The sequence below is a fragment of the Strongylocentrotus purpuratus genome, unplaced genomic scaffold (assembly GCF_000002235.5).
Source record: "Strongylocentrotus purpuratus isolate Spur 01 unplaced genomic scaffold, Spur_5.0 spur5_scaffold_3, whole genome shotgun sequence".
NCBI classification, from domain to species: domain Eukaryota; kingdom Metazoa; phylum Echinodermata; class Echinoidea; order Camarodonta; family Strongylocentrotidae; genus Strongylocentrotus; species Strongylocentrotus purpuratus.
The window spans coordinates 29,673,852-29,701,071 of record NW_022145609.1 but is presented as its reverse complement, the minus strand read 5'-3'; the positions used below and the strand labels follow the sequence as shown (position 1 = coordinate 29,701,071).

Sequence of the window (27,220 nt, the reverse complement as noted above, 5' to 3'; positions counted from 1 at the left end):
CATGGAGTAAACGCCCTTCTGACTCTAAGCAGAAGATATCTAGGTAGCTTTCAGCCTTTTTCACACACAGCTAAAATTCATCGTATCTAGAGATGATTAGTATAAACGTGTTTAACTCAACAGTTTTAAACATGTTTATAGAAAATTTTCCCTGTGTGAACATCGTTTATACGATGTTGGGATAGATACAAAGTCGCGATTCATACGCCCCTAAAAGCAGGCTGCAGATACGAAGTTCGTATCTAGAGAGCTTGACATTTTGTGTGTGAAAGGTTATTCATGTTTAAAACGTGTTTAAACTGGATGGAGCGTGCGCTTTGATTGATATGACATGACCTTCAACGCGCAATGGCACTACTGCGCATTTTACGAGCAGTAATTAATCACGAAACGATTAACGATCGCACTGAAATTTCTGTGTGTGAATGATGTCGTATGTACAGGTGATTAGTTTAAAGCCCTTTAAACTAATCATGTTTATAGAATTTTAGCTGTGTGTGAAAAGGCTGTTTGTGTGGTTGAATAATTAAGTGCAGGGTATTACATTAATGAACATAACTTGCTTAGAGAAAATGGACAAGTAAGTACTATAGATCATGTTTATGAATATGATCGCAGAGACCTGTGCAAATATGGAATAAAAAGACAGCCCCCATAACAACTTTTGTTCATTATGACTTGTTTTGTCATGTCTTGTCTTATCTTTTTATGTAATTTTCCTGTCTTTTGTGTCCTGTTTTGTCATTCTTTTCTCTTTGTATTTTTTTTAATTATTTAGATACTTTGATCTCACTTTGTCAACTATATTTTTTATTGTGCAAACAATTGTTATATGAAATGAATGAATGAATCAATCAATCAATCAATCTTGGCAATCTATGGGATTAACTTTGTATTAAAAGTACATCTACGACTTTCTACGTTGTAGTTCAAATGTGTTTGTTTGTCATTTGACAAATACTCCTTTGTCCCACTGTTCAAATTTCCAGCAAAATTATCAACTTTTGTGGCTGTCTGCATGGCTGAATGAATCATGGAGCTATATACTATCATGTTTTCATGTTTAGGCGCTGTCTGCTGAACTTACTTGTACCTTGGCTTTAGCTATATTGTCACATCAAACATTGTATTTTTTAACTTCAAGTTTGCAAAACCTCAAAGTTTTAAGCAACCACCCTCTAATAAAACAATGCTGGCTTACACAGCACCAAAATTATGACTTCTCAAAGTTTTAAAGATAAAGACCAGTTATGGTCATGCGATTGCATTGTGTAAGAAAGGTTGTGGAATCGATCAGAAAAGTTTGATCATCTACATGTAGCATATAGTACTGCAAGGATCTGGAATCATCTAAATGATAAGAAATTTGGCCCAGTCTTGGTATAAAGTTACAAGCACTGTACACATAAAGATGTATATGGGACTAGGCGACACATGCGCGATATCTATCAGGTCCAAATAGATATAATAATTTACCAAAGATATCAATTTGTATCATCATGTATTAGTCACAACATATTGTTTCACATGATTGGTAATAAGAGCTTCCATTTCATTTTTGAGAGGGGGGGGGGGGGCGTTTCCAAAACTGGTATTTACCTTTAAGCTACCAGCTGGGCAAGCAGTCGTAATTACTACCCGGTGTAACATCCTCATGGCAAATGAGAAGCCCTGCATTGCTCGTATAGTTCTCTGTTAACCAAATGGTCAGTCTTGGATTAAATCTTCAAGCAAACTATCAGTTTCTGAGACCGTAAGTGAGAGTCAAGTCGTGGTAGTTTAAAGGGGCAAAAAGGGAACACTTTTTATTCATATCTAGACACAGGACATGTGAAAGCTTTGAAAACAAGCACAATCATGTTGCTAAAGAGGGCACAGCTGATCGGACTGCTGTATGAATCTAGCCCGTGATAGAACGGTTCAGTTCATATCAAACTTGTAATGGTAAATATAGATCCTCCATGTCAACACAAGCCAGATAAAGGAGAATCTTATATAACTAGGTGCAAAGAGCATTGCTCTGTGTTGTCTGCTGGTTGGCAAACCCATTTGTACTATGGTTGTTGTAGAATGTATACACAGAACAAACAGAGCGTTGAATAGAAAACGGACTGTAAAAGGCTAGACCGGTATTGAGGAGTATGATGTGATGTTTTATTGTTATCTTGGATTACATTGAGTGGTCCCTGTGTTTGTTCTGTGTGACTTGACAGGGGGGGGGGGGGGGGGGGCATCAAATTAGTCTCACTACTTTGGCAGTATTATAGTTTTCTTTCAACAGGTTAGGATTAGGGTACGTTTATGCTCAGCTTTTTCTGGCCAGAATGAGGCATCTGTTACGCGTTTAGTTCAAAACACGGTTGCGTCCTTTCTCATTTTTGTGCGTTTACGATCGGCGATTCTGCAAATTCAGCGATTCTGTGGAAGCATAAACGCACAATCATTTGTAAACGCGTTTAAATGGGGTCAACGCACTGACCTCTAGTGGGTCTATGTAGCATGCGCTCTGCAGGTTTGCGAATCCAGCTGCAAGGCCACCCAGCCAGAATTGCCTGGAGGAGCAAGAGAAGTGAGCATAAACAGTACACCGTGGAACTGCGATTACGATGAGCGTTTCAAATCGCTTATTCTGCCTTCAAAACTGAGCTTAAATGTACCCTTAGATATACGGGTGATGATTATATGATACCCTTTTTTTTCTTAAAAATTGTGGATGATGAGCTAATTGAAAGCACTTTTTCAAATACTTCAATGTTTATTCATTGAACCTTATCTTGCTGTTCAAAACAAACAATTCAAACAGTAGGTAAAACTATAATGAAGCCTGTTGGCTGTTTAATACAAACAACACACTGGAGAGTCATGATATAATAGGCCCCCTCTCCATCTATCACATTTCTATCTTTTCATCATATTACTCTTGTGTTTTCCTATAGCATCCCTGCCCCCCCCCTTCCCTGGTACATGAAGTTTGAAGTTTAAGTTTATTAATATCCAAACAAAAAGTATCTCTTTTTGTCTCTTTCACTCTCTCTTTCAACTTCTCTTATTTTCTAACCCTCTCTTTTTCTTTCCATGTTTCTCATTTTTATCTTGAATTTTCTATCTCTCTATTCCCTCAAGGAAACACGGGCATGTATTATTTGCTTACATGTACCAATAAATTAATTTAGAAATAACAAAAAAACAAGTCTGCATCACTAGACTACATGGGCCTCTCCTGTTCAATAGAATTGATACAATATATGGATTGGGCCCTTTGAGCTGCAGGCGTGTAAAGTGTGACATTAGTGTTCAGAAGAAAGCTTAGTGTTTGGTTTAGGCCATTTTGAAGTGGTATTGAATTGATGTCGGTCTGCCACCTCTTAAGCTTCGAGTGATAGGTTTGTTATTAGGTTGGAATTGTTAGCATTGTTCCCAGTAATCCCGGATTAATCTGCGAGAACGTTTGATGGGAGGAATTGAAATATTAAAAATTCATGGGCTGTGTGCACTAATGGAGTTTTATAACAACAAGGCGGATGGGAATGGGAGAGATGGGGATGCAATTGAGAGAGATAGAGTTACTTTTGGGTATTGATTGTCGGAGAAAGTTTCGTGCCTATTTTATGGAAGGGATTGAAATATTAATTTAATCCTACATTAAATGATAGTACTCTAGTGGATTAGAGCAGATGATTTATTATTCATAGCTCCATGTATGTGCACTTAATGGATACATGATCACAATGAAGAGCAGTGTTTGGAGGGATGGGTGAGAGGAGTGAGAGAGAGCATTAAAGAGAAGGTTGAGTTCTGGGAAGTTCTGAAAAATAATTTGTGAGCGTTATCATTGTGTTACGCAAGTGTGAAAGAACATCAGATAAAAGATGTTCCCTGAAAAGCATGGCTCTTCAAATGCCTTAATATTCTAAACATGGCATGTAACATCATAAAAATCGGGACAGATTTTTTCGCCACGTGTTCGTTTAGTCCCATATACATCTTTCTGTGTACATTGCTTGTAACTTTACCAAGACTGGGCCAAATTTCTTAGCATTTTGATGATTCCAGAACCTTGCAATACACATAAATACTTATATACTAGATGATCAACCTTTTCTGATCCTTTCCAGTTTCCACAACGTTTCTTTCACAATGCAATCTCATGACCAGAACTCAACTTTATCTTTAAGAGAGAAAACAAAAGATTGTAATGGAAATCGAGGCATTGAGAATAGGTTTATGAGATCGGGCGTGTCAGATGAATAGACGAGCCTGTGCGCCCTGTCAGTGAACCGACATTAATGCGTCCATCAGGTGAATGTACCCTAAGGCACTGTTCAATGGGTCTCAAGAATCTAGGTCTGGGTTCAGATTACCAGAATTAATTGTATTGCTCTATGACAGTTGTATATGATGAGTACTTACCTTTTATCTAGTCTGAACGCCAAACGTTGTAGACGCATGTTTGAGCATCATTTTGAAAGAAAACTCGACAAAAAATCAGGGTCCAGCTCTAGTCCGATTGCTGTATCGTACAAAAATTGTACAAGTGGGCGGGGCTTATTGGGAGCGCGCACTGATGATTGGCCAGCTCTCATGTCAGTTGGCCTCATCAAAATAAGTTTCTTTATAAATACATTATCATTTTCTACTTTGTACGCTCCTTTCACTATATGGTGTTTTCTTATACGATTTTTGTGTAAACTTCCTTCCGTCTGAACGGGCTATATGACGATGGTCTCAAGGGGAGAGGGTGGAATGACCCTCCCCTCTAGGTCCCATCTAGACCAGCTTATGGTCGTTTTAATCTGTTGCCCTTTCCCGAATGCGCGCGCGTGTATGATATGCGTACTCCCCACGAATTCACCTTCCCCGAAGAAAAACTCTCAGGATGTGTGTCCGTACGTGTATATTATGGTGTACTAATATGATATGTGAGCGAGCACGGATCATGTAGAGAACAGTCCAGGCAGTGGACTAGGTCCCATCTAGGTGGCCGGTCCAAGGAGGATCAAAGAGGCCCCCCATCCTCCCCTTTGAAAAACCAATTTTAAGGTGTCTTTATATAGGTGTGATGAGCTAAATAGATTAAATGGACTTCTTTTGTCAGAGCTGCCTTGAAGGTTTAATGAGTGCGGCTGGATCATAGAGTTTCTCTTGAATGAGGTTATTTGCCTATTGATGCTGAGTAGATAGTAATGAATTGATTTTCCTAAAGGTAACAAATTAATGTATTATGTTGAGTTCTTGCAATGTGTCAAGTATATTATGATAATGCATTGCAGTATTAGAAAGAGGTTTGAGTTCTGGAAAGGCGTACAAATTGAGTTTTATGAGAATCGTTTTTCTTCAGCTCCATTCTTTTGGATGGAAGAACATGAGAAAATATAAAGGTCTGATCACATACCAATGATATCAAGTGATTAAATGACTTTAAAGCAATAACTAGAAATTTAATTCGTCACGAAGACGAATAAGGTGGTCTGTCTATGTCTCATGAGATTTGAGAATGGGAGAAGTTATATAGACATGTAAACAATGATGATCATGATGAACATGATGATGATCATGATAGTAAAGGTGATGATGATCATGATAATGATAATGTTATATGATGATCAAAACGATAATGTTACTGATGATGATGATAATGATCATGATCATGGTGATGTTAATGATCATCATCTTTAGACCATGGTGATGATGATGATGGTGACATTGATGATGATGATGATGATGATGATGATATTGATGATGATGACGATGATGAGTATGAGCATGATCCTGACATCTGATTGAAAAAAAAATGAGAAAATATTTAGATAGCAAATAGTCTCAGCTACAACATACTAAAATTTGGGAGAAAACTGTTGAATAACAACCGAGATACTGGTCAAAACACATTGCCATGTAGATTCATGTTTTGAAAAAAGTGACCTCCCATAGACATAACACGCAAATATGACAAATTATGCATTGTCGCCTTTAATCGAATATTTAACTATGATGACGTCATCTAAATGAAAATAAATGATATATTTCTGATAGAAAATTATCTCAGCTACAACATATCGAAATCTGGGAGAAAATCAATCACTGATAAGCGAGATAATCTCAATTAAACAAAGACAAAAATGACGTCATCAACAAAATACATATGTTTGAGTTTAGATGCCAATATGATGACTTTATTTCAATTTGTACGAGTCAGGGTGGTATGAAATCATATTTCCATCTTATGCTTTATCCAACCATGATATAAAAATTGGGGGTCGATGGACTATCTGAAGAGCTATTTCGATTTTTAAAATGGCATGTTTTTGATCAAATTTGCATTATATTGCCCATAGCAGTACGCGCGGATTTTGAACTTTGACGCACGCTCACGGCCTTATGAAATATGAAGAGTGACTGAAATTAATGTAAATTGTCAATTACGTTAAGAGGAATCTAAATCATGTAAATATTTTGAATTTGACCTTTTCCGCGCGCTGTGAGCGCGCACACCGCGCGCGGGGACACTTACGGACGGAAAATTTTGAAATGCTTAAAATGACCTGATTCGTACTCTCCTTTAATAGTTAAGTGATTTTGAGCTATTTAAAATTTTTACGCACACGTACGCGCGCGTCATGACCTTTATGTGACCTTTGATGACATGACCTGTTGACCCTTGACCTGAAGTACATGTGATATGAATATGAATGAACTTTGAGTACGCATCATGAAGATATGATGGATAACGTGATTTCACAAAATGGCGCATGGATGACGTCACGATAACCTAATGACCTTGAAAATGTTCATGTCATGTCTCATGACAATGAACGATAAGTGTGCCGAAATTTATTGAAATTAACTAAACCAAACTTGAGTTATCCGGGGCACAAAAAACGGGAAGAAATAAAAATAAATAATAATAATAATAATAATAATAATAATAAAGAAAATTCTGACGAAATCAATAGGTGGTCTGTTGATAACAGACCACCTAATAATAATAACAATAGGTCCATGTACATGTCGACAAAGATATTGGGTCCCAAGAAATAGGTGCTTCTTAAACACCATTCATTTCTATGAGTACTGTATGTAAGCATATAGACCATATTTATGGTTTCATAACATCAATATTCCATATGTGATCAGCCATTCAATTCAATTTTAATTTCATATTATTTATGTTTCCACCAAAACATTACCGTACTTATCAATTATAAACATTTAGAACAATTTAGGAAAAAATATTAGAAACAGAGGGATCCACTAAAAAGCAATGTTTGTACAATTGTGGACCTGTCAAATGATACTTAGGAATAATGAGTAATTAAATTAACAAGTTCGTAACTACAAAAGGAACTACAGAATAGGGGGAAAGGGGGATGCCATTTAATCTAATAAGTTTGTCTATTTGAACACATTTGAAATGTTTGATATTACACCCTGTCATTCTAACTGACTTCTTAACATCATTACCTTCAGAACGCACAGAGACCATACGTGTGTCTGCCCACGAGAGACTACGAGACCTTCTCAACATCCTACGTGGAATCCTAGACAAGTATACAGCTCTCAAATCAACGGATGTGCATACAGCAGCCGTGGTACTCATAGCTCAAATTAAAGGTATATATTACCCATCGCATTCCTGGTTAACATTTCATGAATAGTATTGTATAAAAGCATATATTGTCATATGATTCATGAAAAATATGACAATATATGCTTTTATACTCTTCATTCATATTGTTAATGAATTTTCCTTAAAACTATTTTAATGCCAAAGAAGTCAGAAAGACTGAAATATAGAATTTCAGGAAAAAAGTATGCACTTGGAAATGTTGAAAAGTATTTAGATTATTGTTTGAACCTAAATAAGAATATTCTCAATCCCATAACTGCATTTCAAACTCCCTTGTTCCATAAATATCACTAGTACAAGCAGTTTAATACTATAACTATTTCAACAAACTTATTTTCTTGATGAGTCTGTTATAAAAGCATATCTACTTGTTAGCAAGCCAAAGAGGATTTGTATTCATATATCACTGTGCATGTATGAAGTCTTTGATTTTATGTACTTATATTTTGCTTGTTTGAAAAAATGAAAAAGTATTCTCTTGTAAATGATGAAAAAATATTATGATTATGGTTTGAAGCTTTTAGTTCATTATAAATGAGAATATTCTCAATCTCATTTCTGCTTGTCAAATGAAACTCCCTTGTTTAAAAAAAATGTCACCAGTATACAAGGAGTTTATTAATTTCAAATATTTCAACACACACATTTTCTCGAGTGGTCTATTAAAAAAGCAGATCTACTTGAAGGCAAGCCAAGGGGATTTCCCCCCAAATATCACTTTACTTGAAATACAACTAAGTGCATATATTAAATCTTTGATTTTACATGAATATATTCTATTTTTTTTAAAAACTATTTGCAGGTCTTACTAGCAACAATGAGGAGAAAGACAAGGGCCATTTGTTTGAAGCCATTGATGCTCTGGCTCTTGCTTTCAGTAACAGCGTTACAGAGTATCTCATGGGTGATGTAGAACAGACCTCAATGCACCTAGGCTTCGCATCAAAGGTAAGAGCAATTTGTTTTAAAGATACCATGTCCCATTCGCAGCCAACATCAAATTCTGTAGAACTTTCCAGGAATTGTGAATATGTCATGTATGTCCTATCTGTGAAATTTAAACGTTAACAGTGTCCTAATATTCAAATTATGCAAGGAAACCCGTTTACTTTCTAGACTTCCCTGTCAGACACTGGTTGCGTTTATCTAGGAAATTTTTTGGCTAGAATCAGGTTTCTCAAACGTCTTTCAGGCAAATTTAGAAGTAGATAAACGCAAAGCCTTTTTCAAACGTCTTTAGATATGGGCATATCAAAAGACGCAAAAAGGTGCGTTTTGTATGTGACATACAGCCAGAATCACGTTTCTGAGAGGTCGATAAACGCAAAGCTGTTTTGAACGTCACATACAAATAGGACCACACAGGTGTTGTGTACAAGCATGTGTGTGAATTTGACCTCCGAGAAACTGTCTGCTTCCCGGGTCAAAACAGCTGGGCAGACACAAGGCCTTTATTTTGAATCGTGAAGAGTAGATAAACGCGACATCCCGCAAATCACGATCGTATAGTGGGGTATGATAGTGGGGTTCGATAGTGGGGTACGATATGTACATATCTAGTGGCAAGCCTAGATAAACGCGCTCACTATTGAGTGACTGACTGACATCTTTTTTCTTTGGTAATAGCATACCTAAAATGAGCTGTAACAGGTACATGGGCATTTGTCTACATCAATAACCCACTACTTGTAATGGCCAAAATTAAACTGCTTGAATCTTTGTGCAGCATATGACCATTCGGTCTAAAAATCAGACTATAACTAAGGTGATTGCAATCACTTATGTCGATTTGACAACGAATGGTCGTTATTTTCACACAAAAAGCCATATTCAAACCCTTTCATTTTGAGGGAAGTTATAAATAAGCATTGTCTTTCAAATGCCGTTGGAGTTTTACCTTAAAATTCATTTTTTTAAACCTGCAAATGGGACATAGTACCTTTCATAGTTCTTTGTGGTGAATAGGTGTTTTCATTTTTTTTAGGTGGTCTGTCAACGACAGATCACCTATTGTTTTCGTCCGAATTTTCTTTCTTTATTATTATTATTATTATTATTATTATTTATTTTTATTTCCTACACTTTTTTGTGCCATAGATAACTCAAGTTCGGTTCCGTCAATTTCATTCAATTTTGGCATAGTCATAGGTCATTGCCATAAGACGTGACAGTAACCTTTTCAAGGTCATCAGGTCATCATGACGTCATCCAGGCGCCATTTTGTGAAATCACATTATCCATCATATCTTTATGATGCATAAACAAAGGTCATTCATATTCATATCACATATACTTCAAGTCAAGGGTCAACAAGTCATGTCATCAAAGGTCACATAAAGGTCATGACGCGCACGTACGCGCGCGTCAAAATTTTAAAATGCTCAAAAACACTTAACTATTAAACGAGAGTACGAATCAGGTCATTTTAAGCATTTCAAAAATTTCCGTCCGTACTTGTCCCCGCGCGCGGTGCGCGCGCTCACAACGCGCGGAAAAGGTCAAATTCAATTTGTTTACATGATTTAGATTTCTCTTACCGTAAATGACAATTTACATTAATTTCAGTCACTCTTGACCTTTCATAAGGCCGTGAACGCGCGTCAAAGTTCAAATTCCGCGCGTGCTGCTATGGGCAATATAATGTAAATTTGATCAAAAACATGCTACTTTATAAATCGAAATAGCTCTTTAGATAGTCCGTCGACCCTCAATTGTTATATCATGGTTGGAAAGAGCATGAGTTGGAGATATAATTTCATACCACCCTGACTCGTACAAAGTGAAACAAAATCTTCATATTTGCATCTAAACTAAAGAAAATGTATTTTGTTGATGACGTCATTTTTGTCTTTGTTTAATTGAGATTATCTCGCTTATCAGTGATCGATTTTCTCCCAAATTTCGATATGTTGTAGCTGAGATAATTCTCTACCAGAAATATGCCATTTATTTTTCATTTGAATGACGTCATCATAGTGAAATATTCGATTAAAGGCGACAATGCATAATTTGTCATATTTGCGCGTTATGTCTATGGGAGGTCACTTTTGTCAAAATATGAATCTGCATGACAATGTGTTTTGACCAGTATCTCGGTTGTTATTCAACAGTTTTATCCCAAATTTTAGTATGTTGTAGCTGGGACTATTTGCTATCTAAATACTTCCTTTTTTTTCAATCAGATGTCAGGATCATGCTCATGATCATCAATATCATTAACATTATCATCGTCATCATCGTCATCACCATTACTATCAAGATCATCAAATTCATCATCATCATTGTTTACATGTCTATATAACTTCTCCCTTTTTCAATATAGTAAATATTATAATCTATTATAAGACTTGAAGACAGACCACCTTATTCGTCTTTGTGACGAATTAAATTTCTAGTTTTTTTTTTTTTTTGGGGGGGGGGGGGGGGGTTGGATGATTCGGCTGCAGGTTAGTCGGGTTGGTTTGTTTGTTGGTTGGTGGGCTGGTTTGTTGAAAGGTTCATTGAAGCATGGACCAGGGTTGAAGATTGAGCTAGTTGGTTGGGCTGGAGGAAGTGTGGGTGATCAATGTAGGATAGACAGAAATTGTAAAAGTGTGGAGAAATGTCGTAATCAATCCTTGGGGCGGAAGATGAAATGGAGCGAATTAAATTGGAATATAGAAAGACACATCATGTTTGTTTTGGGATATACATGTATGGATGACAAAAAAAATTCACAAAAATCTTTGAGAGTTCTTTTCTTCACTATGACCGGTTCCAATTTTATTTAAAGAAAGAAAATCTGAAGAAATACAATTGTAATTGAAACCAGTCATTGTGAAGAAGAGAACTTTTGACAATTTTTATTTCAATTTTAATTGTTAATGATGTATATATAAAAAGATAAATAAAATAAAAATGATCAAATAAATAAATGAATAAATAAACAACTAGCAAATAATCAATTGTTTTGTAGGAGGGCCTTGGTATATCTGTTAAGGTTCTTAATCCTCATATGAGAGGTTCTTGGTTCAATTCTTGCTCAGTGCTTAGATCCTTGGACAAGGCTTTTTGAGTCATATTTGACACTCTCAACCCTGTTGTGATATTATAATGGTATGAGTTTATTGAAAATTTGTGTTGCAGCCATTAAAGCTTACTATTACAAATTCCTACAAATAGAAACAAAAGACACATTCAATAGATACCTGGCACTGCCAGGAGAACAATGATTGCTGCATTCACAGGAAAAGCAGTATTATAACTGTTGAGCTACCCGGGGAAGATAAGATCAAATTATTAATATGATTATGAATGTTTTCTCTTTGTTTTCTATCTTTGTTTTCAGTCTTGTGACAGCCTGGTATCCTTGAGTAGTAATCCAGACTACATAGGAGGACACGGCTATATCAAATCAGAGACTTCGAGCGATGTCAGAGAAGGAAGTAAGTTGAGAATGGTTTCCTCAGATCTTTTAACATTCGCATTGAAAGTGAAATAGGATGCAGTGTCTTAATGATGATTACTTCTGTTTATCAATTGTACGATTAATGATCGAAGCAGTTTCGATACAGTTTGTTAAAATGTATTTGTGTGTGTCAGATCTGTGGTCATGTTTGTCTTATTTATATTTGAAGCAGTTCTGGAATTTTCTTTTATTAGAAATATGATAGAAGTAAGATAGAAGACCTTTTCAGAGATGTTTTATACAAATGTCTCAAGCACTCTTATTTGTAGCATAAATCCTGCAAATGAATGTCCAGTATATAAAAGTCACTCTTGTTATCCTAATCTCACTATTTAGTTACTTTATATGTGTAGGCCATTTTTATTTGCCTGTGTACTGACAAGAAACCCCCCCCCCCCAAAAAAAAAAAAAAAAATATATATATATATATATATATATATATTTAAAAAAATAAAATAAAAAAAATAAATAAATAAAATAAATAAAACATAAAAATAAATAAATAAAAATAAGTAATAGAAGTTTTCTATGGACAACAATATGCCAACGATACAAACAGAGCAGCCTACTTTTCACATGCTCAGAATGCTATTCAGTATTTACTTTTTTTGGGAAGTTCATATTTAGCTTTCCCCGGCAATGTCAACCATGTCATTTAATCAATTCTAAAAGCATGAGATAGAAAGATTGTTGGACCTGACATTCCCATCTCCAAAATGAAAAACAAACCATGCATACACTGCAATGATTACAACGACAACCAAACAAACCATACACATCAATGATTACGATGACCTTTTGGTAGCCCTGTACTTTATTCATTCTAATCTGATGGGTTCTATCAATCATTGTGTATTGTATCGGGATGAACACAACAAGCTGTTCTCTGATAGCAAGTGCATCCCATCAGGGCATATGAGAATAAAAATTAGGTTATGGCCATGTGCAGAGTAAAGATAGAGAGAGAGAGAGAGAGAGAGAGAGAGAGAGAGAGAGAGAGAGATGAACTAGAAGTGCAACGGGATGAGGTAGTTCACAGTGGTGAAAACTTAACCAGCGTGTGAAGTTTAGATTGCTGAGATAAAGTTTTGATTGTAATCAGGCCCATAAATATCTGTCTTTTTATAGTTCATATTTGAGAGTAAACTAAATTTGTCTTGATAATTCATTTAGTAAGATGGTATAGTGTATACACATGCAGTGTAGTTAAACACATTGTATTTTCCAAAGTCGGCCTGTCTCAGATTCACCTTTGGTTTGGTTCTTCAATCAAAAAGCAAACTGGCATTGGCAAAGTGGCAAGGAGCATAACTGGGGTGGGCTCCTAACATTAGTTTGAATGGCACCATTTGAAATAAAGATTTTAAGTACCGGTGATATGTTTCAAACCTCAGTCATTACGAAGGCCTACCTCTCATCAGTGAAACTAAAATTCGTAAGGTTTCCCTTTTGATCTAATTTTTGTGAGAATGGGGTTTTATGTGTCTCCAGAAGGTAGTATACATGGTTTCATATGTTTCAAGTAGAGCTTGGTAATGTTGGAAAACTTAGAATAATCTTTTTTCTTATGAATGAAATTATGGCAAACCAGGCAAAATACACAGTAAGTCAACATTTTCCCCTCTCAGTCTTGAATTACCAACTTCGCACCCTACCCTAGCTGTCTGGTAAATCTCTTTTGTTGGACAGTATACGAAAGAAAAAGAAGGAGGATAACCTTTTGTATATGAACGGGGTTACTATGATCATCTGGAGCCAGAGAGTAGCATGTAGGGCTCGGTAATGTCAGGAGAGTTCATTCTTGATGATGGGGGATGGGGAAATAGCTGGGATTCCAGACATACCAGCCCAAGTCCTTTTCAAAGGGCTCTCTACACACAAACAGCGTGCCTGTCTGTCCGTCTGTCGGGGATGGTGCCAACAGATAGATTTGTTACACTTGTCCATGATCTAGGATTGTGTTGATGAGAGGTCTTGTTGTGTCATATGCAATGAGATTAATTTACTTGCTTTGATCTTTGAGTATACTAGACAGGTACTGAATGATAACTTAATTCATTAGACACTACAGGCTTGTATTGTAGCTGTAGTATAGACTATAGTCACTTGGCAAACAGGGATTGGTACATTGTAGATATGAGGACTATTAAAGGAACTATTGTATTTGGGATGAACAGACAGTACCTGGGCCCCGTCTTACAAAGAGTTGATATCAATCGCAACTATGTACATAAGAGATAGGAGACTGCAAACTTGCGATTGATTGGAGGACTTGCGATTGATTCGGATCAATCGCAACTCTTTGTATTTTGACGGGGCCCAGGGTTATCAATGTCTTTCTCATGCACTTTTGGTTCATTCAAATTTCAAAAATGGAAAAGAAGATCATCTCCTCTGTTCGGAGCAAGAAGGGCTTTAAATCATACTTCCACTTTTATATGCCACATAAATATTCTCCCTTGCCATCATGAGATAGATACAGTGAAAGCTTCAAGAATATATAACTATTTCCATGCAGTACATGATTAATCTATTTCTGTGTCAAAAGGGTTCTCATGGGGGTAATCAAGACCAGAAATGTGTAATTTCAAAAGGCCATTTCGTTTTTTTTGCACAAAGGAAATCTTCTGTTAATTAAGTGATGTGTATATTGTTTTGTGCAAAATTGCATGTGTAGTGAACGAGTAACCCTGAAGAGAAGCAAAGAAGGCAATCAAAGTGTTAATGTATAGTCAACACTCTTCTTACTTTTCAGGAGGTTATTTTACATGTAGCTCCTTCAGCTGCGTCCATATGCATGCACCTTGGCCTATTTTGTACCCATTTCTTACAAGACTCCAATGCCCCTGTCCCTGTTTTATAAGTGAACTTTGGTCCATATACCGGTGCATATAGTCACCTATGGACATGCTATGTTAACAATGTAACAAGGTTAGAATGATGATCATGGTATGCAGGCCAGTTGAAGGGATAGGTGCTGCTGACATTTTCTGTTTTGGCTCACAGCAGGGATACCGGTGTTTCCGTCCTGTGGTATAGACTTCAAGGGATAGTAGATCTAAAGAAAAAAAAAAATCACAGAAAAAGATGATGAAAACAATTGGATTTTTGATGTTATATGTACAAAAATTAGTCATAGAAAAGTTTGATGGGCTCTTGTCTATCCACCACCCGTCTCCCTCTTTCTTTCCCTCCCACCCTGCTCTCTATCTCTATCTCTATCTCTCTGTCTCTACCTGTCTCTTTAATCTTTGTTGCTGCTCTCCACCCAGGTGAAGCAAATGGGTACCTGGTAGGAAGAAATTCCTTGAATGCTTTAGCGCCTTATCATGGTGGCTCAGCTACATCAGGGGGGTGTTTCACAAAGATCCTAAGTTGAGCTTATCTGTAAGTTGGACTTAACAATTATGGAAAGCTGTTAGCATCCTTGAAAATATTTTGTGAAAGTTATTTTTAAGGGCATAAAATGTTGATTCAAATCATTCATATTATCTATTATCATGGGAGATTTCATCTTCTTGATGTGGAATTTTTTAAAAGTCTAAAATACTCAAATTTTGGCTTTTGGAAGTATTTAATTTTAAGGCTACAAATGGCTCTCCATAATTTTTAAGTCCAACTTAGTGTTAAGTTCGACTAAGGATCTCTGTGAAACACCCCCAGGGGTAAAAAATATGATTCATTTGTAGTAAATGCAGTAGAGTATATTCATAGAGTAGCTTCACTATATGAATCAACATAGTATTCTTAATGTCATTCTATTCCTCTATATAATCAGGTCAGTTGAACTCAGAGGAGATAGACGCTTGGTTAATGAACCTAGAGGCCGGAGTAGACCTGGCGCTGGAACGAGCCAAGGCCTGGTCTAAATATGCCAAAGATGTCATCCTGTATGTGGAGAAGAGGGTCCATCTAGGTGAGTGCTTTGTGCTTTCAAAATGGGAGATCAATTTCAAAATATCACATCAAAATGTCAACTTGAGGTTGGGAAGCAAGAAAGATATGTCCGGAAATTGAGTACTAGCTGTCACACCAGTGATAGTGTCTACTTGTGTAATGTTATGTTACCACTCGTCCTTTTTATTTTACAGCACTGCGGTAATGATGGGTCTGAATACATTGGCCTTCACATGGCTTTGGTCTAGATTGGACTCTTTATCAATAACTTGATACCAATATTTGATTGATTGATTTAAGTGTCACTTACACAATGTCCTCTACAAATTTATTGCAAGATATCGGTATATAGAAATGCAATTTGTGAATTCGTTTCAAGATATTAAAGGACTCTGAACATTGCAGGTATTTCTTTTCCCTATTCAATGTAAATTGCTATACCCTTGGCTCTTGATGAAAAATTGGTTTCTGTTTCATAACTGAAACTCTGCTATGAATGAATTGATTTTGGACAATTTTTCAAGTCAAATTTTCATCACTGTGTGTCCTGACCAATTTTGCATTGAATTTATAATGCCACCTATCATTGAGTGTATGCATCCATGTATTATTAGTTTATTACAAGTATAGTTAATGAAGCATGGAACAAGACCATATATTCCACGCTTATATGATGCTATAAAGACTTGACCTTTCCATTGCTACCTATTATTTGTAAATGGAATATGTAATGAGAAATGTGAACACAGGAATATGCTTCAACAATTGGTACATAAGACAAATATCATTTACTCAAGCATAAATGATGATACAATGATATGATATAATTTCATCTTATTACTTAAAGCAGAAATGTTGCAAAACTTGTCCTTAAAAATACTCTTAAAGAAATGTAACATGTAACATGTAACCGGAGTGTTGGCTCAGTCAGTAGAGCATCCGCCTCACAACCGGGAGGTCGTGGGTTCGAACCCCGGCCGCGTCATACCAAAAGACGTTAAAAGATGGGAGTTGTTGCTACCTTGTTTGGCATTCAACAATAAGGGATAGAGCAACGTCGATCTGGCGCTGCTCAGTGGCTGCCGGGCTCACGGTCAATAGGGCAAAAAGAATTTCTGTTTCGGTTTAATACAAATTTGAAGTGGACTATTAGGCTATTATTTTTATTATTATTATAATCAAACTTGATTGTAATAATTTCTGACCCTTTTGTTTACAGAGATGGAGTTTGCAAGAAGTATGTCTAAACTCGCTGCTACAACTCGTCCTGTTCTCAGAGAAGAGGTAAGAGTCGATACTGTTATTCAATCATTTTTATTTTTTATTTCTTTTTCTTCTTTCTTTCAAAGGTCATGTAATAATTTTTAAAAAATACAAGAAAAACGAAATACAATAACAAAAGAAAAGAAACCATCAACTACGTGTGATGAATGTGGATTACCCAAATGAAGAGTACCTTAATTTCCAAACCAAATCAATAAATTGAAGGTTTCCTTTCGACTTAACTTTTACAATCACCAACAACTATACAAAGAAGCTGAAAGATAACTACATATTGTTCAGGAAAGCTATTGGTAAGGAAGGGCTAATATGTAAAAAAAAAAAATTCTAGAAAGAAAACAAATCTTATGCTATACAGTAGGCTTGCGGGTGCACCATGTGAGTGAGAGGGAGGATTGAGGAGTCCTGAAAAGGACTCTCGGTAATCTTTCTTGAGGGTGTGTAGTCCTGAAAAAGGACTGTTGGTGTAGTCTTGAAAAAGACTGTTGGTTATCAAATCTGATGCTATTCTTTGTTGAAAGATAGTACATAGTTTGTTTTAATAGTCCTCTGACAAGTTGTACTTGTACTATGTATTGTTATTACTTTCTATACATTTATTTAACCAATAGAATATGTATTCTGATGCTGTTGTTCTTTAGAGGAAATGTTATTTTATCATTTTGTGGAGTTGATTGTGTGAATACTACAATTGTGATTTTTGAAATGATGGCCTTCCCCATTCATGTAACCTGTCGTATGTACGTGTATTCCTAGGTTATCTAAATAAGAGTGGAGATGTAAAATATTACTACAATTTGAGTTTGTAAAGGGAAATAGCATGAATTGCCTCACAAAATTCTGTGGCATGCTTTTGTTATATCCTTATGAAATTACTTAAAGAATGTTGTTTTCACTGTATTGCTTCATAAAAATAACACATGAATCCAGCACACCGTATTAGATCACATATCAAGTAGCATCAAATGTATTGGACACATTATAAAGTGATATGTTTTGTCAATCCCTTTTTTTTTTCATCCCAAAGTCTGTAAATTATATCTGTCATGCTAAGTTGCCTTATCCAACAAATTATATGTTTTGCTTATCATTGGACATTACAGGGATTTGAATCGAAATGATAAAAAATACTAAATGCATATTGTAGTATGTATATAATAGATATATGTACGCTGTAATGACCTAATGTTGAACTTGATTTCATAAGACAGTCAAGATGTTTGGAAGGAAACAGAAATTTCAGAAGCTTTCTGATCAAGATTTGTCCAGGATCTTTGATTATATGCTTCCCCTTACACTTCCTACAGATGTTGTTTTTGTTGTTGCGATGGCATACCCTGCGGTTACCCTTTTTCTTCTTCTTTTAGTTTCCAAAAGACAACATTTGTAATCACAGCATGCTCCGTAACTTGTTTCATCTTTGCACATGTGCATGTATCAATCTTTAATTTATTAGGAATTTGTGATTTTCCCCACAAAAACTTATAATTCATATATATAATAATATTATCTGTAAAGCGTTGAGAGATTGACGGTTCCCTGTTAGGCACTACATAAAACACGATTTATCATTATTCTTAGCTGTGTAATTTTGCAACACTTTTAGTAGAGGCTGTGGATACAGCTGCAAAAGCTTTTAATCCAATTAATGCCATCAAGGCAATTGCCAGACAGTTGATGAATATCTCTGTCATCACCATTAATCAAATGACGCTTTGACCTCCAAAACCCACCTGCATGCTCTTTCCTACAGACATGCTTCTACCTAAATTGAATTACGTTATTAATGAATCCTTCTAAATGACTTCAATTTGAGCCCCCGAGGTGATCGACTTTGTAAACTCATACCGTGTGGAAGCAAGTATTAGTGTTATTTTGTATCCACTATTCAATATGAATTACACTGATGGCCTACATAAAATATGTGTAGCAACAAGTTATACAGTTACCTTCAATTCATAGAACTACTCAAGTGTTATAGAGCAACAAGTAAGACTAAATACTCTTTAAAGGTACTATGTCCCTTTTGCAGCCAACCTCAAATGATGTAGAACTTTGCAGGAATTATGAATATGTCATGTATGTCCTATCTGTGAAATTTAAACGTTAGCAGTGTCCTCATATTCAAATTATGCGAGGAAACCTGTTTACTTGCTAGACTTCACTGTCAGACACTATTGAGTGACTGACTGGCTTTTTTTTTCTTTGGTAATAACATACATGAAAAGACTTGTAAAGGGTACATGAGCATTTGTTTACATCAATAACCCACTTCTTGTGATGGCCAAGATTAAACTGATTGAATCTTTGCGCAGCATAAAAAGTATGACCATTCGGTACAATTGTCTGAAAATCAAGACTATTACTTTTGGGCTCTATAGCCCTAAAGTCGATTTGACAACTAATAGTCGTTATTTTCCCCACTTGAAGACATTTTCAAGCCCCACCTTTTTTAGAGAAGTTCTAATTAGTATTATCTTTCAAATGCAGTTGGAATTTAACTTTTTCATTTTTTTGGCCTGCAAATAGGACATAGTACCTTTCATGGGGAAGTCCACCCTGATATTCAGTTAGTTTTTATAGAAACAGAAAAATGAGAGCAACGAAGTAGTGAAAGTTTGAGCAATATCCAAATAAAAATATGAAACTGAAGGATTTTAGAAGTTGTCATCGGTGAAACACAAATAGGCAACACAGAAAATTCATAAACTTTCATTTTCTCAGTTATTGATGATGGAATAGATTGGTTTCATATTACAGGGGTTGTATAAAATTGAAAATTGTCTGTAGAGAAAATATGATTTTGTTTTTGTTTTTTGTTGTTGTTAATACAGGGCAAATGGCAAATTTGTGTTTGATGAGCTAGCTGCACCTTCAAAAATAGATAACTTTTTATTTCGAATCAGGTTTTGCTCAAAATTTCACTAATTTGTTTCTGCTTATTGCAATGCCAGCTAATTATCAGGGTGGACTTCCGCTTTATGTTTCTTGTCTTGATTAGACTTTGGAGAGTATATGGTGATAACTTGACAAAGAGCCTCTGGTCACAAATCAATGCTCACCAGCATGTTCGAAACTTGAATAGAGTTGTCTTCTGAAACTTAGATTTGACAAGTAATGACAATTAAGGAATATATGACGTAGGTCTAAGAGGTTGAGAAAGTTTTACATTACACAGAAAAAAAGAGGTGAAGCTAATTTAGAAAATTAATCCTGGAACTAGAACTGAAACTTTTCATTACATAATTACCATTAGGTGTATATTCCTAGATATGTACGTACGTGTACCAACAATTAAGTGGGAGGACTAAAAAGAATAAATGGAGGTATGAAAAGAGAGAAACTACATACATGGGAATGAATAAAGAAGGAATAAAGAGTGCTAAACAGTGAAGAGAATGTAAAGTTGGTAAGAAGAATATCAATAAGATTAAGTAGGAAGCAGGCATGGTCAAAGCGAAACATTGGGCAAGAGAATCCCCCCCCCCCCTTCCCCCTCAATAAAATAAATAAATAAAATAAATGAATTAAATAAATGAATTAAATAAATGAATAAATAAATAATGATAATAATAATTGATGGGAAAAAAAATAACAAGGAGGAAATGTATGAGCTAATTGCATATGTCAATAGATGACCCCCCCCCCAAAAAAAAGAGCAAAGGATATGGAAAGTGAATAATGATAATAATGGATAATGGAAGAGAAGGAGGAAAAAGAAAACAAGAAAAAAGGTGTAACTTCCTTCTTCACTTGGCTGTGAGAACTGATATACCACACATGAACAGTCCATGAATATTCGATACACTGTCTCACATTAGGAACATTCAATTACAGCTTGCTTCCCTTGCTGTATAGCCATATAACCTGCATGAACGCTTTCTAATCAAATCATCACGCGCTACTCACGCGATGACAGCAGACAGGCATAGCATCTACGATCGTCACAGCAGACTCCTTTAATTTCAAGTTTTTAATATTCATGATGTTTATATTAAGCCGGGGCGGAACTAATTACTCTCATTACCGCTCATTATAGATCTATTATGAACTGCTGCTTTGATTACTCTGTAATGGGTTGTGTACACATCATTGAATTTGTTTTATATTGTTTGGATCCTAATTATGAGGTGAAGGGTGTCATTAGACGTTTATGAGATAAATCATTAAAAGTTGGACTTGCGCTTAGTCATTTAGGGGAAGTTCAAGAAGTTATGTAATGAGAGTTACTAGTCCTACTATGTTAGATTGATAGCAGTATGAGAGGTGGAGTTTGTAACTTTGTGAAAATGAGATGTCAGTTATTGTACATGTTACTGTAGTCTCAATGTTATCAGGTGACAGCAATATAAGTTCTCCTACATATCTGTTAGGTAAACATCTACATAGAGGTAGAAGCGTCATGTACACTGTACAGTACAGTGAAAAATCGTTACTCGTGATCAAAGTGCAAGAATATAAGAAATTTGAGAAATATACAATAAGAAATAAAATAAAAGAAACGATCATGCATATATGAGCTTATGAGAAGATATTTCCGTTAATAGAGAGATGTGTACATTGTATGTAGATCTTTGAAGTGGTATGATGTTAATGATTATGTTGTAAGGGGGAAGGAATGACTAAAGAATACAATGACCAGGCTTGTTATAAAATTCTTGATATCTTAAGCTGTATGGATACCTTGAGTCCATAGCAATGAATACTTTAATATTGTGCGATTGCATTCCAAACCATTACCTAATTAAGCTATCCAAATGGTTGACATTCCCCACAAATTGGGTGTAGCTCGCTCCTGACGATGACCTTGTATGACCTCCGGAATGTGGTTCCTTGGACCTGAGTGCCTCAAAGGTCAAGTTTAGAGTCATGGATGAAGTTTGAGGATGAATTATGAGGTTGGGGTTTGGCACAAGTGGTCCCTTGGGGATTCTGAAGGGAATAACAAGGGAGGGTGAAGGAATGGCATTTGTGAAATGGTCCTCTGGTCTAGAGAATCATCAGAAACGGGAGTAATATTTGAAGAAGATTTTTTTTTTTCAAATGTAAACTGAGGATCTCATTCACAAAAGATTTTTTAAATTTTAACCCACGATATAAACTAGGGTTTGAACCTTCCAAGAAGTAAAATAAGTGTAAAGAAGCATACAGAAGCACATTGAGTTGAGTTGAGTTTGAGTTTATTCACAACAAAAATAATAACAAGTAAAACATAATGTATCAGTCATGATTACATAAAACTTAACAAAATAACACAAGATAAATAACATTACACATGAATAAGATAACATTGTTTTACAAAGTATGTTTATGCAAATGATTATGTGTACACTTTTGTTGTACAGTCAAACCTGTCTTAGTGGCCACCTGTCTATAATATTGATACCGGTAGTCACCCATAGTGGTTCCCTCTTGAAGGAACAATGTGTGTTGAAGAACCTGTTTACAAAGGCCACCTGTCTACAGTGGCCACTTTCCTATGTTTCTCTTGGGTGGCCTTAATAGACAGGTTTAAATGTATATTGAGTGTCTATTAGACATGAGGACACCTGTGTATTATGTTGATGGAGGTTCAAACCATGAGTTAGAATAAGCACTTTCATGAATAGGCCATAGTAACATATTCAAATTTTGCATACCTGTACTTTTTAAACAAAAGTTTTTCTTGACAACAGGTAATTTATGCAGAATGGATTCTGAGTATTGTTGTTTATTCATTAACAACAGGTTAATGGAATGGCTCGTCACTATGTCCCCAGGAAAGAAACATCCATAAATTTGAATATGTTGGTAAACCATTCTATATATTGCTTACCGGATGCCCTCATTCATCATTTTTATCATTGTTATCATTGTTATGCTGGTATTATTGTTGCCCGCTTTAGCCTTTTAGGTACAGGTACATGTACATAAAGCATTGTTCATCTTTCAGGGTTTCTATATTATGCTAATGTTTAGGACTAATAAAACAGCCTCATTTGGGATGGATAAAGGATATTTATCCTTTCATACACTGTTATATTTTCCTTTTGATCACAGTTGAATTACGCTAAATCATTCAAGGTAACTTGACAATTGATACTTATATTCTATTCTTTCTTTCAATGTTTTTTTCCTCCATGCAGACATATCTTCCCTTCCAGTCAACCTACTTGATGTCATTAGAACATGTAAGTACCCTGGTAAAGTAGATGAAATACAGTATTATTAGGTGGATTTAAAGGCCCGATCAGGGTCATCAAAATGAAGAAAAGTATAAGCATATTCACGCAGCCCAAACATCATTTTGAAAAAAGTGTTTAAAAAAAAAAAAAAAGTTAACTGCTATTTACACTACTTGAAAAGCCCATAAAAAAACCGTCAATGTTGCTCATTGCTCGATTTTAATCGCACAGAAGCAAGGAGAGTCATTTGATGAAAAACCAGAATCATTCACTGATTTACGCTGCAGTCATTGGTGAAATTTCTGCTGGCGTTTAAAAAAAAAACACACTCCAGAGTTGGATTTTTCAAGTTGGGTTTTTCATTGTGTTTACCAGGAGTTGGTTGCTAAGCAACTACCAAACAAAACACCGGAATGTGAGAAAAATAGATGTTTTTTTGCTTGCGGTGTATATATATACAGCTACTGATTACAGAACAATGTTTGTTATACTGTGGTATTAAAGGTAAAGACCAGTTTTGGAAACGCCCCCCTCTCAAAAAATGAAATGGAAGCTCTCATTACCAATCATGTGAAAGAATATGTTTTGACTAATACATGATGATAAAAAATTTGCCGGGAAACCGCCTACTAATTCATATATTTGGTAAATTTGTTTCTCTCATGGTCTGTGAGAGATATAGGGTATTCCCATATACATCTTTCTGTGTATAGTGCTTGTAACTTTACGAAGAATGGGCCACATTTCTTATCATTTTGATGATTCCAGAACCTTGCAGATGCTAGATGCTAGATGATCAACCTTTTCTGATCGATTCCACAACGTTTCTTTCACAATGCAATCGCATGACCATAACTGGTCTTTACCTTTAAACATATTGATATTCTATCCTTTATTTGGTTACATTATTGTGAAGATATATATATATATATATATATATATATATATTGTCGGTGGGGTGACAAAACCTCGTATCTCAAAAATCATGAATTTTCAGGAGAGCGCAAAAACCTTTCCTGTGTCAACAGATTTAGTGCTGTGACACCGTCATTTGTTTGGAATTTGTGAAAAAACCGAGACAGGAGGCGTTCCATGGATTTATCAGGTGGTGTCGTAGGCCATTAGGTACAAAATTATGCAAAAAAATCAAAATCTCAAAAAATTGAGATACGAGGTTTTGTCACCCCACCGACGATATATAAGTCTTTAATTCCAATAAAATTTGTTTGAAACTGTATGTGTTTGAGACATACCTGATGTAGGATAAGACAGTTTTGATTTAATCAAACACGGATTTGCAGCTTTTTGATATTTGGTATAATTGTTCAAAGCGTTCTTATCCTCTATTGGAATTTCCTTTGTTATCGTCCTCATATTTTTATCACAACCAATTTGATATCAGATTGGATATCTCTTTGGAATGATTTCAAATCTTTAAAAGCCACTGACAATATACTCTACATTTTACATTTCAAAATGTAGGCAATTGAGTTGAACCTGATCTTGAAATTAAATGTCCATTAATAAACACATAACATTACATATAAACAGTTTGATACAATAACATAAAAGGTTAAAAGAAACCAGAAAATAGCATGAATGCTAATCCTGCCTGGTGTATATATGATGATCCAAATTTCCACTCTAATACTACAAATATTTGTAAGGGAGAAAGTGTGAATTTCACCACTTGTTTCATGACTCATACCTAAATGATCACATTCCTCATGGAAACTGCTTCAAAGAAAGCATTGTGTGGTAACCAGTTGATTGTCTTCTTATGTTACAGGACATTGAATACGCCACAAACTGTGAGGCTACCTATTCACAAATCCAAGGACATAAGTTTGTTGAGGTAAAGTGATCTCATGTTTCAAATGTTTTTTGATGGTTTTGTGATATAATATTTAGTGAAATGGTTTCTGTTGTTTCCATTCTTTCTTGTGATATACCTGAAAAACCCATGACCGGGTTGTTACCATTAATGGTGATAATAGTTTGCTGTTCAAACAGTTGAAAAATATTTACTTTCAAAGCCCTGAATACTTTTTCGACAGCTATTTTAGTATTAAGGGAACTTTGACAATATGACAAAGACTATTTCAAACTTCAAACCTACATGTATATATTGTATACTCAAATTATCATATAAATGGTGAACACTGAACAGTACTGTTTATTCAAGTAAAAGTTGTCATTATGTTATTATTTTTGTTAAAGCTTTGAACATGTAAAATAAAGATATGTGCCTTTTAATACTCTAACATCAGCTTGGGTGGGAAAAGGTATTAACATGGTCATGGTTTTATTGGAGCGTATTTGAACCGTCTTCCATAGGGTCCAGCAAGTATACAGGTCTTTCCAGATACTTTTAATCAGTTCTTAAAACATTTAATCATCAAAACAACTAGTGGTATGAATGGAAGGGCAGATTGATTATGTCGCTTTTTTTTCTTCTGGAACACTTACATTTACGAGACAAAGTCAAGAAATGCTGTAATGTGATCAACTCTGTCAACAACACAAAAAGACATCAAGGATGGGATGGGATGGGGTGGGGGGTAGATCGAGGCTCCATAAAGTATTGATTCTAATGTTTTGAAGGGTATTTCTCTTTCTTTTCTACCATTAGCAATTAGATGCGCGGAGGGCAGAACATGACAAGAAAAGAAAATCAATACGGCTGCAATGGAACACAATCAAGAAAGAAATGGTCAGTGGCATCAAGTTTTTATTCAGTTATTCATAACATGATTCATTAGACAGACCAGCGGTGTGGAAGCATTGAGGAACTGTTTGTGTAGCTTTGTGATCTGACTTGCATGAGTAGTCGCAAGCTACATATGAATGTGATTATTGCCTCGTCATAAAAAGAAAGTTAGTTTAATAATTTTCTGACATCAGGAGTTAGTCAGCTTACTCCGTACAAATTAATGATATTTTCATTTTGATTAAATATTCAGTTACATTATAAAAGCATTTATAAAAGTAAATGCAGGTTTTACTTAGGTTGTTAGAAATTTCCTCCCTCATTTAGAGTACTGTACATTTTCAATACCATCCTACTCTTTTTGCCACATGATTAAAACAACCTCTTTTAACCTATTTTCCTTCTTTTTCTTCATGAATCATGTGAATTTCCCCCATCCCATGCATATTTACCCACTACCTGTCAATTATTTTTACCTCAGGTTTTTATAATGCTATATTTTGATTCATTCGTGTAACATTCAACACATTTAAAGAACATTGCAAAAGTCTGGAGACTAATATTGTCATATCTACAGTAAAATACAAGAAAGCATGACTTACAGTTATAAAATGTACGTTGACATAATTATAGTAGTTATTATCTATTGTAAATGAACTTAAGATTTCTTTTCCAGTACTGCATTAATGACAATGATACCTCTTTCTATACTGTAGAATGAATGTCGTATGAACCTTGAGAAGTCCCGTCAGCTCTACTACTCCCGGTATCATGAGTACGAGAGAGCTAAGGAAGCCACTGCTAAGATAGAGAACGAGATGATGAACTCCAGCGGAGGAGCTCACCATGCTAAGCTAGAGAAGAGAAAGAAGGCTGAGGATGATGCCTTGGGAAAGGTAAGATCCGTTTTATTCCAATATGAATGTAAATTAATGCTGCAGTCTCATTTCAATGTGCTCCAAGACATGTCTATGGGGAAGCAGTTTCAGTCTTAAATTTATTCGATGACAATTATTTTACCTGACTACTAAGAAAGCATGTATATGTTAATGCCCCACTGCACTACTTATAGCTACTTGCGCCCTGTATGTAGC

At 35.5% G+C, this 27,220-nt stretch overlaps 1 protein-coding gene across 2 annotated transcripts in view; it reads left to right on the top strand.

The window, feature by feature from the left end:
• LOC100892472 (rho GTPase-activating protein 29) overlaps positions 1 to 27,220 on the top strand; it is a 67,434-nt gene that overhangs the window by 27,171 nt on the left and 13,043 nt on the right. The window contains exons 4-12 of one of the 2 annotated variants that reach the window (XM_030995671.1): positions 7,468 to 7,611; positions 8,430 to 8,575; positions 11,955 to 12,051; positions 15,853 to 15,990; positions 17,191 to 17,255; positions 23,378 to 23,422; positions 25,206 to 25,271; positions 26,049 to 26,129; positions 26,843 to 27,022. In XM_030995671.1, coding sequence (XP_030851531.1) covers positions 7,468 to 7,611; positions 8,430 to 8,575; positions 11,955 to 12,051; positions 15,853 to 15,990; positions 17,191 to 17,255; positions 23,378 to 23,422; positions 25,206 to 25,271; positions 26,049 to 26,129; positions 26,843 to 27,022 — 962 coding nt within the window. Of the gene's footprint in view, positions 1 to 7,465; positions 7,612 to 8,429; positions 8,576 to 11,954; positions 12,052 to 15,852; positions 15,991 to 17,190; positions 17,256 to 23,377; positions 23,423 to 25,205; positions 25,272 to 26,048; positions 26,130 to 26,842; positions 27,023 to 27,220 lie in introns of both variants that reach the window. The other variant, XM_030995672.1, reaches the window with a different exon arrangement.